General features: G+C 37.7%; 1 protein-coding gene across 1 annotated transcript in view; it reads right to left on the bottom strand.

The window, feature by feature from the left end:
• Positions 1-12,788, bottom strand: part of ATRN (attractin) — a 248,909-nt gene that overhangs the window by 172,926 nt on the left and 63,195 nt on the right. Inside the window, 1 exon segment of the mRNA XM_043973429.1 lies at positions 4,389-4,517. Within this exon segment, the coding sequence (XP_043829364.1) occupies positions 4,389-4,517 (129 nt within the window).

Genomic DNA, 12,788 nt, shown 5'->3' with positions numbered 1-12,788 from the left:
GACTGAAGCATACTATTTTCACTTTTGTCGTTGCTTTTTTGTTATTGTTCTTGTTTCTTTTTTCTTGCTTTTTTTCCCCCATTTGTTCTGATTAATGTGGAAATAATTTTAATATAATTGTAATGTATAACCTATATCAAATTGCTTACTGGCTTTGGGAGGAGGGAGGGAAATGAGGGCGGGAGAACTCAAAAAATATCTTTACATGTAATTGAGAAAAATTAAAATAAATAAATAAATTTTTTAAATCAAACGAACAAAAGAATATATTATGCTTCAGTTGAAGTAAAAAAAGCATGCATAGCAAAACTTATCTCAGACAAAACAAAAGCAAAAATAGATCTTATTAAAAGAGATAAGGAAGTAAACCACACCTTACTAAAAGGTATCATAGACAATGAATTAATATCAATACTAAACATATGTACACCAAGTGGTATAGCATCCAGATTCATAGAGAGGTTAAGTGAGTTACAGGAAGAAATAGACAGCAAAACTCTACTAATGGGGCACCTCCACCCTCCTTCTCAGAACTAGATAAATCTAACCACAAAATAAATAAGAAAGAAGTTAAGGAGGTGATTAGAATTTTAGAAAAATTAAATATGACAGCCCTCTGGAGAAAACTGAATGGAGATAGAAAGCAGTCAGGTCTTGTATAACTTTGCATTTCTTATCTCTTACATTTATTTTTATAAATAAACCCTGCTTTGATTATTTAATTAGGAGGCTTCTTAATCCTTTGCTTATCAATTTGGGAGCAGAGCAGTGTGGAGAAATTTTTTAAAGGCCCATACTAAATTAATAGCAGTCAGATAGCCAGCCAGTCAAAAGCCCCCTGATTAGGCCCCCCCAGTTAGATTAGCCCCCAAGTTAGATAAAGTATTTTTACATTTGAATGGCGACCCAGATAGGACTTATGGCCCAATTATAATTTTTCTAAAGTTATAATTTTCTTAAACTTATAATTTTTCATATAGCCAACAGTTATAAAATTTTTTAGATTAGATTAGGATTAGTTAATTTTTTTTTAATACACTTCTATGTTGGGGTTGGGGACCTCACAACTGGCTTGCTATACCACTAGCCTGCTAAGCCAGGACTGAGGGTCCTTGGCTGCTGATCTGTGCTGTGGCTAAGAGCCTTTTGCTAGCTTGCCCAGACACCCTCTGAACTGCAATGCACTCCCCATGTGAGACGGGCCTTTCCTGAAGTCTTTCTATGTTATCTTAAGCCAGAAGATTGTTTCACTCCATCTTTTCTTAGGTTCTATAGCTCAGAATCCATTTAAAGGCTTAATTTACACTGTTTCTGAGGGAAATTTGGGAGAGCTCAGGAATCTTCCTGGCTTCGCTCTGCCATCCCTGATGTGACTTTTGAAGAGGATACAAGCACAGCTCACAGTTTCTTCAGAGGATGATGAAGGAAACCACATTTGGATTGGCAAGCTAAGTAGTCAGTTCCAAAGGATTCTCCACTGATTTAATTTCTCTAAAGAAAAGCTTGCTAGCTCCCTATTCTCTTGCTATATAATTTAGAGGTAGATCATCAGACTGAATGGTAAACCAAAAATCAATTAACACTTACTTATTAAACACCTACTATATGCCAGCACTGGAGATAAAAGTATAAAAAATAATAATCTCTAACAACAAGGAATTTACATTGTAATAGGGGAATGTGTGTATGCATGCATATACATATACATACAAACACAAAGCTTAAAGCAAAGAAAGGATTATTTCATATAATTTCCTAAGCTCAGTATCATTCTCCTATTAGGAATGATTTAGTTGAGGAGATTTCTTCTCAGGGTTTTGGGTTTCACTAATTTCAATCAACTTTTCTGGGCATTAGGTTCTTCACAAAACTAGTTCATTGTGCTTTTTGAACCCGGGATTTTCACTTTATCACTTTACAGATCTTCACTAACACATGAAGTCTACCTAACCTATCCTGTCCCTGCACCTCTTTTGTTATCTCAAAAATGCTATACCTAATACCAAGCATTTTCTTTTCCCTTGTGGCACTGCCACCATAACTGGATGGCCAGTTCTAGAATTCATGCCCTCTTTCACTTCTATGCCATGCTATCAAACACTCTAACCCATGTGATGTTTAAAAATCTATATTGTGGGGGGGGCGGAGCCAAGATGGCAGAGAGGAAGCAGCAAGCTGCCTGAGCTCTCCTTCTGTTCCCTCAAAAAGAACATTAAATCAAGCCTCTGGACAGATTCTGAAACTACAGAACCTGCAAAGAGACAGAGAGACACAGTCCTCCAACCAGAGATAATTTAGAAGACTGAGTATCTGCTAAATCCCATTATTTTATCACATTTCCCCCCTTTGTTTCTTCTAGGAATAGGTGTTCCTTGATGAAACAGTAAAAAAATAATTAAGTCTTTGAAAGTCTTTCCTCAGATGATTCTTAGGATGTCCTCTGGGTGTAGTCATGGAATGAAAGTCTTTTCAGGTGTTTCAAATGTGTAGATGCTGGTAATCAGCTAGGAAAAGTTTCCTACAAAATTGAGCTTAACACAACTTTAAAGAGCTTTGCCAGTAATCAAATCAAACAATGAAAGTTCTAACTAGAAAACAAGAAGCTTCTTCCATTTACTAGTCTGGGAGATAAATTAAGGGAAAGGTTAAGTAGGGGAGATTTATGATCTAATATCCAATTTTAAATCTCACACCCACAAGAGAAACATTTCTATGACTGATTTATAAAGGAAAGGGGAATATAAAAATTCAAAAAGTAAATATACAAAGATAAAGTAATTAGAAGAGTAAATAAAAGAAAATTGAATATATTGCCAAACTATTTTAATAGACTGATTAGGTTTACTTAACTGTTTTTGCCTTCTGAAAGGCAAAAGGGCTGCTTTCTGAAAGGGATGGGGGAGAGATATTTTGGGGAAATGTAGATGATATAAAAACAAAAGAGAGCAATTATAAAATTTAAGAAAATCACCCCGTTCTAAACTGGATGGCACTTCCTCTACAAAGTTAGATTAACCATGATTGATGTCAACCATGGAAAGGCTTCCAGTTCCATCAGGGCTCTAGAAATGCCCATCTCCCTAGTCCCCATTGAAATCTCCCACCTGAATACACTACGCCAAGCTCATTTGCCAAAGGCCAATCCTTGGCTCACTCTCACTGGCCAGATATTGATGCTCTATTATTATTACTACATAATTAACTAGATATGCCGGCTGAAGGGGTAGGAAAAATACAAATTCATGAAGTTTATTAAGTCATGTCAAAAAGAAATGTAATACCACTTGGAACATACAAAAAGATGAGTCCATCAATCACAGAGGATGCTTGCCTGGGCCACTAAAAACTACCTTTCTGTCCCATGTGTATTTATACACATGTTGTCAGAGCTTTTGACACATTTCAGAAGACAAGCTTCTTTAGGGGAAAAAACAAAAAGAGACAGTGAAGGCTAATGAATCTGCAGAAAGAACCCCCAATATGACGTCAGTAAACTGACGTAAACCTGATATATCATTTTGAAATTGTAAGGACAATAAGAGGGGAGATGAGAATGGGAAAAGACCTGAAATTTCATTAATAGAGGGAATTCCAGATGAGGAAACTCCCTTAACTGATAGAAATCAGCACTTTCTCAGCAACTATAGAGAATTTTCTAGTGCACTAAGAGGTTAAGTCATTTGTTCAGAGTCACAGGTGGTCACAGTATGTGTCTGAGGCAGGATCTGAACCTAGGTTTTCCTGGCTGAAAGGCATCCTCACTATCTAATACACCATCTGGCCCCCCATTAACATGTGCCAGAAGAAACTTGTTTCACTAGTTAAATTTCAGAGGAGTTGCTCTAAATCCTAGTAACATCAACTTCCCTTTAAATAACTATTTTCCTTACTCGTTTTTTTTTCCAACTATTAAGTAAACTTATTTTAAATTTGTCAGATTTCACTTAATGAAAACACTTATTTGCTCATTCCTGCTAAATTTCTTTCCTGTTGTTGTTTAGGGTTTTTTTGTTAGGTTTTGTTTTTTTTTCAGTTGTGTCTGACTCTTTATGACCCCTTCTGGGATTTTCTTGGCAAAGATACTAGAATGGTTTGCCACTTACTTCTACAGATCATTTTACATATGAGGAACTGAGGCAAACAAAGTTAAGTTAACTGACTTCCCCAGGGTCACACAGCTAGTAAGTGTCTGAGGTCAAATTTGAACTCAGGAAGAGGTATCTTCCTGACTCCAGACCTATCGACTATGCCACCTAGCTTCCCGAAAATTTCTTGCTCATTTCTGGTAAAAAAGAAAGAATTGGTCTAGTGAAATTGGCAATAGAGAAGTAATCAGTTTACGTAAACAATACCCAAGAATTCTTTAAACCACTTACAAAGAGGCTTACCTATATGTGATGTTAAATCCAGTCAAGTTATAGGCAGCATCACTAAAAAAGTGCAGCAGAACATACCCAGAGGTGGCCACCACTTCAGGGACAGTCTCATTGCCCTCTCTCTCAGGAACAATCAGTCCACTGAAATAAAAAGATGGATTATTTATGAAGCTAAGCATAATCCCAAACACAAAGCTTACAAAGGGTACTCCATTCATTGTGGGGAGAGGGTTGGGAAAAACAGGTCAAAACAAGACATGATTCACTTCTTTAATTACCAAACAGTATTGTGCAATACAACTATGGATCACTTTGTCCTTCTAGCAAAAAACAAATCTTCAGAAATTAAGGTAGATGTGCAATGGAGTCTGATAATTCAGTAACCCTACAGAGAAAATGGATTAGCACTAGACTGGATTCATATGAACACCTAAAATCAGTAGCAGTTTTTCTTAGTTCTGTCTTATTCTCCACATGCCTATTAAAAGGTTTTCTTAAAAACTCTGAGGTACCTCCTCACACCGATCAGAGTGGCAAATATAACCAAAAAGGAAAATGTTGGATGTTGGAGAGGATGTGAGAAAACTGGGACTCTAATCCACTGTTGGTAGAACTGTGAAAAGATCCAACCATTCTGGAGAGCAATTTGGAACTATGCCCCAAGGGCTATAAAACTGTGTGTAGCTTTTGATCCAGAAATACCACTGCTAGGTTTATATCCCAAACACATCCCAAAAAAAGAGAAAAAGAGAAATAACAAGCAGGATGATTTCAGAAAGACCTGGAAAGACTTATATGAACTGATATATAGTGAAGTGAGCAGTACCAGGAAAAGGTTGTGCTCAGCGACAGCAATACTGTTTGATGAAGAACTGTGAATGACAACTATTCTCAGCAATCTAAGACAATCCCAAAGAACTAATGATGAGGCATACTATCCACCTCTAAGGAACTAATATTGTGAACACAGACTGAAGCATGCTCTTTTTCACTTTCTTTTTTTTCTTATACAAAATTCCTGATATGGTAATGTTTTACATAATTGCACATGTATAACCTATATCTGATTACTAACTACCTCGGGGGAGGAGGAGGGGAAGGAGGAATAAAATTTGGAACTCAAAATTTTAAATAAAAATGTTTATTAGACTGTTAAAAATAAAATAAAATAAAATTATCACAAAAGAAAAAACAAAGGTTTTCTTATTTTCCTTTGAAGACAAGATAGAATCTCCACATTTTCTTATTTTCTTCTTCTTACTTAACCTTTCTGATTTATTTTTTCTCCACTCTCATCAAGATGGTAAGAGAAAGGGGGGCAGCTAGATGGCACAGTGGTTAAAGCACCGGCCCTGGATTCAGGAGTACCTGAGTTCAAATCCGGCCTCAGACACTTGACACTTACTAGCTGTGTGACCCTGGGCAAGTCACTTAACCCCCTATTACCTGCAAAAAAAAAAAAAGAAGAAGAAGAAGATGGTAAGAGAAAGTGAGTGGTATATCTTTATGTTTTAGTCAAGAGTTTAGTCAAGTAGTACACTAGGTACTGAGGAAGAAGATGAGGAGGAGGAGGAGGAAGAAGAGAAAGAATAAAAAGGAGGAGAAGAAAATTCATAGTCCCTACCCTCAAGAAACTTACAGTCTAGCTGGGAAAACAAAACATAGCATCAAACATATAAAATTACCACTCAATATGTACTTAAGTAATAAAATGAATGTACAGATAATATTGGTTATGAGATTCATATAAACAGAAAAAGAATAAATACAAAGGATATATATACACACATATACACACGCAAGGTTATTTGGGAAGCAGTAAATTAGCAGTTGAGGAAAATCAGAAAAACTTTCATGTTGAAAGAGGTGTTTGAGAGGAATATTAAAGTAGGAGGAGGATTACATGAGGAAGAGGTGAGAAGGGAATGCATTCCAAGCCTAGGGCATGCATGACCTATACAAAGACACAAGGAAGGCCAGTTGACTAGATCTCAAAGTGTGGAAGAAAAAAGTAGTCTCCAGTGGGGTTGGAAACAGGTTGTTGTGAGACTGTGAAGTGCTTTAAAAAGTAAACAGAGGGGGACAGCTAGGTGGCACAGTGGATAGAGCACTGGCCCTGGAGTCAGGAGGACCTGAGTTCAAATCCAGCCTCAGGCACTTAACACCTACTAGCTGTGTGACCCTGGGCAAGTCACCTAACCCCAACTGCTTTGCCAAAAAAAAAAAAAGTAAACAGAGGAATTTATATCTTATTCAGGAGGCAACAGGAAGCCACTGGAATTGACTGAGCATGAGAGTGACAAAGTCAGATTGGTATTTAAAGAAAATTACATTGGCATTGCATTGGAGAAAAATCTGAGCCAGAGAAACCAATCAGGAAGCTACTGTAATAATCTAGATAAGATGTAATGAGGTCCTAAACTAAAGTGATAGCTACATGAGTAGAGAAAAGGGGTCAGACATAGGAGATGTTGTAAAGGTAGAAAAAGCAAAACTTTACTCCAGGAATCAATTGCTCCTAATGCAGCACGAGGTCACACAGGTTTTTCTTAGCTGCCACATCACTTGTCTGACTCACACTGAGCTTTTATCCTCTAAATCCCCCAATACAACTGCCATATGTCCATGTTTTCTCAATCATGATTTGTGGAATTTATTTTTTTGTATCCAAGTGCCAGACTTTGATCTATCCTTAATGAATGTCATCTCATTAGATTCATCCCAATGCTCTAGCCTGCCAAGATCTTTGAGAATACTAACTCTAGCTGTTATCCAGCATGTTAGCTAGATGATGGTGCCTTGATCCCTCTTGAAAGGACATGCATTTTTGAATTCCCACTCATGCCACTGAAAAAGCCCTTACGTGGAAGCATCAGGAGGAACACAAAAAGTAGGCTCCTTTTCTGATACAAAAATAGATAGGATGCTGAACCTGAAGTCAGAAAAACCTCAGTCCAAATCCAGCCTCAGATGCTTACTAGCTTTGTAACATGGGAAACCTCTCTTAGCTTTGGTTCTTTCCCAATTAACAATCACAACTATGAATATGAATGGGTTGAATTCACCCAGAAAAGAAGAGGAGAGCAGAATGTATTAGAAAGTAAAAAATCTAACAATATGGGGTTACAAGAAACAAACTTGAAAGATCTTCTTAGTTAAAATTTGGGGCCAGAATAAAATTTCTTACTAGACAAAAGAATTTTTTTTAAAAAGCTGGAACCGTAATGATGACCTCAAACAAGACATTAAATAAAAGACAGTTAAAAGAAATAAACAAGTATAGTATGCTTTAGATATCAATGAATGGCATAATATCTCAGTACTTAAAGGAAAAGTTGAACAAAGTACATGTAGAACTATATGACAAAATAATTGTGGGGGGAGGGGACTTCAATGTGACCCTTATAGACCTACACAACTCTAACAAAAAGCTAAACATGAAAGATGTTATGGTCCTGAGCAGAATTTTAGGAAAGTCAGGGCTGTTAGCTCTCTGGTGATCACTAAAAGGAAACAGAGAGGAGTCTATATACTTCTCAACCAGTGAAGTTATTTTGTGTAATTTTACAAAAATTTAATATATATTAGAACAGAAAAGTGTCATAAATGCGGAAGAACAGAAATTATAAATATATACTTTACTAACCACAGAACTATGAAAAACATATTCAATAAAATAGAGAAATACAAATTAAAGCAACTCTAAGGTTCTACTTCATACCCATCAAATTGACGAAGTTGATGAAAAAATGACAAATCTTGGAGGTCAGTCAATAAATACTAAGTACGTACTATGATACCAGGCACTGTGCTAAAAAACAGTCTCTGCTGTGAAGGAGTTCACAATGTAATGGGAGAAAGGTGTGTGGAGGGACAACATAAAAATAACTATATACAAACAAGATAGGTACAGGAGACATTTAATTTGATCAAATAAGCATTTAAGTGCCTACTATGTTCCACCTACTGTGCTAAGTGCTGGAGATACAAATTAGAAAAAGAAAAAGACCCTCTGCCCTCAAGGATCTTAGAATGTAGTTGGAGAAGACAACACAAAAGAATGCTGGAGAGCAACCTCAGGAGTTGATCAATGTGAAGGCACTTATCCTACAGCATTCAAACTAAGCAGAGCTACAGATGGAAAATGGAAAAGTGAACTGGAAAGTCCAGATCCTGCCTTCTATAAAGGAAAGTTTTGAGAGTAGGAACACTAAAGTTCTACCCTCTAGCCCTCCAATCAAATGGAAGGGGAGGCTAAGGGAAGAAACTAGCATTAAGATAGACTGAGAAAGTCTTTTTATATAAAATGGGTTTTTACCTGGGACTTGAAAGAAGCCAAGGAAGCCAGGAGGTAGAGATGAGAAGGGAGAAAATTCCAGGAATGGGAGACAACCAGTGAAAATGCCGGGAAATAGGAGATGGAGTGTCCTGTGAAGGAACAGCAAGGAGGACAGTGACAGAAAACAGAGTACATGACGGGGAGAAGGTTTAAGAAGACTGAAAAAGAGGACTATCTTGTGTAGGACTTTGAATACCAAACGGAGGATTTGATATTTGATCCGGGGGGAGCCATGAAGAGTTTACAGAATGGGGAGTGGGAAGAGATGACATCACTGGATCTATACTTCAGAAAAATTAATTTCACAACTGCATGAAGTATGGACTACTGTGGGGAGAGCCTTGGAGGGGTTGTAGGAAAGAAATACATAAATGTATTGATGGGGAAGCTGTGAACTGATCTAGATAATCTGGAAAGCAATCTGGAACTACATCTGAAAGGCTACAAAACTTTATACCCTCTTTGACCAAGAGATACCTGGACTGAGCCGATGCTTCCAATAGATCAAAGATATAAAAAAAGGATCCATATGTAGAGTGATTTTTACAGTGGCAAAGAACTGGAAACTAAAGGGATACCCAAAATTTGGAAAAGGCTAAACAAATTATGGCATATGAATATCATGGAATATTATTGGGTCATAAGAATTGATGAAAGGGATAATCCTAGAGAAACCAAAGATGTTTCATATAACATATAAATGAACTGCTACATAGTAAAGGGCACAGAATCAGGAAAATTACTTATACTGTAACATTCTAATGAAGGAACACAACATATAAAGGGGAGCTAAAAAGCAGGAGGTGAGGAGGTTAACACACTACTAGTAATGGGGTGTAGAAGTCTGGAGAGTGGGGAGAAAAGAGCATATAAACATTGCAAGGGTGATGACCTAGGAAAGAATTAAGGGGTGGAGATACTGAAGGCCACAACAAACACAAACAATAGGGTTAAGATCCATAAGGTATGTAGAAAGATGGAATGATAAAAGAGTATTATCATATATAAAGGAATTTTAGAATTCAAGAACACAGAAGTGTAACACTTGCAAGTGATGGCAAGATCAAGAGGCATGGCCATCTCTGTACAAATGAGGAGAAGTAGAGGTCATGGAAATTAAGTTAATTGAGAAATTGGGATGTGAATGTATTGAACTCATTCAGGAAAAGGGAAAGGAGGGACAGAGGGAGAAAGAAAAGAAATAAGTATTTATATAATACCTGCCACGTCCCAGGCACTGTGCCGAGTGCCTTTTCACAAATATTATCTCATTTGATTCCCCACAATAACCTTTCTAGGTAGGTGGTATTATAAAATCCATTTTGTAATTGAAGAAAGTAAGGCAAAACAGAGGTTAAGTGATTTACCCAGGGTCACACAACTAGTAAATATCTGAGGGGAGATTTTAATTCAGTTCTTTCTAATTCCAGGAAAATGTTCTAGTGGTTGATAAAATAATGGCCACCAGGTTATGGATTGGGTGACAGATTTGGATAGTATGACCCTCAAAAGAAAGAGGGCCCACCAAGTGATAGCAGTAAAAAGAGAATCAAGAAGTGGTAATGGGAAGCAAATAATATTCCAACTCCTCTAGCAGTAGGAGTGCAAATGCAACCAATCCTGGAAAGGGTATCAGAAGGAAGAAGTGAAGTTTCAGTGAGTAACAGGAGATGTAAGGAATGAGAAAGGAAAATGTATACAGAGTATGGACTTAATTTATCAGTTTCTTCTGGAACTAATCACTCTCACAGTTCACCCCTAATTCAACTCTGCTGTCCCTCAATTTTATCAATTCTGTCATCTCTATAAACAGATTTGTTCCTCATTTTGTATCATATAGGTTATCTATTTCTCTCTCAGATGTGTTCAGCTTCATGAAAATTCATTCTCCTGGGCCTTTGTGCTTCATAACTTCCTCTGACCCCAAGTCTCAATGCTCTCCTCCCTAGCGTTCCCTTTGGGGAATATGTCTTACTATGAAGAATGGCTCTAGCACAAAGAGAAGGATTAGGCTGGCACAAATAAAAGCTGCTGACCCCCCCCCAACAAACACACACACAGACACACACACACGCACAAACCTAATACCCCTTATCATGACACCACAAAATTTCCCATTACAAGTCACTTGACAAACACAGATAGCAATAAACAATTGCAAAGTTCAAATATCCATGACTTAGGTGACCCTTAATACTAGTGAAAAATCCAAATAAATCACATTCCCCATGACCACAATCTTATTAAAACATAAATTTCAAATTTGAAATGGAAAAATTCACCCAAATTACCTTCTCTCATGGGGTCTTTCTGTTGCTAGATTAAGATCAACCATCTATCAACATCAAGTTATACATTATTTCTTGGAAAAGTTGTGGACAGGGAGGTTGTAGTAGGGAGTCTTGACTTCATAAGAGGTTGAACTAGATAATCTGAGGTAAACTCTAGTTCTGATATTCAATGATCCACTAATTCTGCCTATACCTAAACTGCTATACCAATAAGAAAACATTGGATCATTGGAAATAACATGAAAAGAGGCTTTAGAAATCAAGTCCGGGAATCAGCTGGAGCGCTAGTGTTGTCTGGAACTAAGCTTACAGTCTGATAAGTGGACTGAGCCCTGGGCAGGTGGGAGACTACAGGGGTCTATGCTGGTGCTAAGGAAGAACCTGGATTTTTCACCCCTGCTGAGAACCAGGAGGTAGGCTTGAGTAACAGTGGCCCAGGTGGGGAAGGGGCACAGGCTCATCAGAGCTAACAACCATAACACACAAAGCTGATAGATTAGCAAGTTGGTCTGAGGTCATCTAAGGACCAGGGAACAGGCCAGGGGAGTGAAGAAGCTGATCCTCTTTAAATCATACCACCTGGGACTTCTTAAGCTTGGGATACTGCAGCCTGGAAACAGTACCCCACTTTAAGGAGCTAAAAGTCTAGGAGAAGAAAGGCAAGATGAGCAGACAGAGAAAGGTGAGGACCATAGAAAGTTTCTTCAGTAACAAGGAAAACCAAGGGGCACCCTCAGAGGAAGATGTCAATATCAGGGCCCCTATATCTAAAGCTTCCAAGAAAAATATGAATTGGTCTCAGGCCATAGAGGTGCTCAAAAAGGACTTTGAACATAAAGTTAGAGAGGTAGAGGAAAAAACAGAAAGAGAAATGAGGGTGATGCAGGAAAGACATGAGAAAAAAGTCAACAGCTTGAAAAGTCAAATTGGCCAAATGGAAAAGGAGGTACAAAAGCTCTCTAATGAAAATAATTGCCTAAGAATTAGGATTGAACAAATGGAATCCAGTGACTTTGTGAGAAACCAAGACACAATAAAGCAAATCCAAATGAATAAAAAAATAGAGGGCAATGTGAAATATCTTCTGGGAAAAACTGCTGACCTGGAAAATAGGTCCAGGAGAGATAATTTGAAAATTATTGGTCTACCTGAAAACTATGATCAAGGAAAGAGCTTAGACACTATCTTCCAAGATATTCTCACAGAAAATTGCCCTGAAATTCTAGAAGAAGAAGCTAAAATAGAAATTGAAAGAATTCACTGATCACCTCCAGAAAGAGATCCCAAAAGGAAAACTCCTAGGATTATTATAGCCAAATTCCAGAGCTCTCAGGTCAAGGAGAAAATATTGCAAGCTGCCAGAAAGAAAGAATTCAAGTACTGTGGAGCCCCAGTCAGGATAGCACAAGATCCAGCAGCTTCTACATTAAAGGACCGGAGGGCATGGAATATGATATTCCAAAGGGCAAGGGAAATGGGATTACAACCAAGAATCACCTACCCAACAAAACTCATCATTATCTTTCAGTGGAAAAAATGGGATTTTAATGAAAAAGAAGACTTTCAGATATTTGTGATGAAAAGACCTGAACTGAATGGCAAATTTGACTTTCAAATACAAGACCCTAGAGAACCATAAAAAATTGGAGCTGGGGGACATACCTGGGGTCATACAGTGGAAGACTGTCTTGTGTCTGAGGCCGGGTTTTGGCTGAGACACCCCTGGGTCCAAGGGTGATGATTTGTCCACTGTGTCACCTAGCTAGATGATAACATCCTTAG

Source organism: Dromiciops gliroides, chromosome 6 (genome assembly GCF_019393635.1).
Source record: "Dromiciops gliroides isolate mDroGli1 chromosome 6, mDroGli1.pri, whole genome shotgun sequence".
NCBI lineage: Eukaryota > Metazoa > Chordata > Mammalia > Microbiotheria > Microbiotheriidae > Dromiciops > Dromiciops gliroides.
Note: the sequence above shows the minus strand (reverse complement) of the source record. Positions and strands in the feature narration are given on the sequence as shown.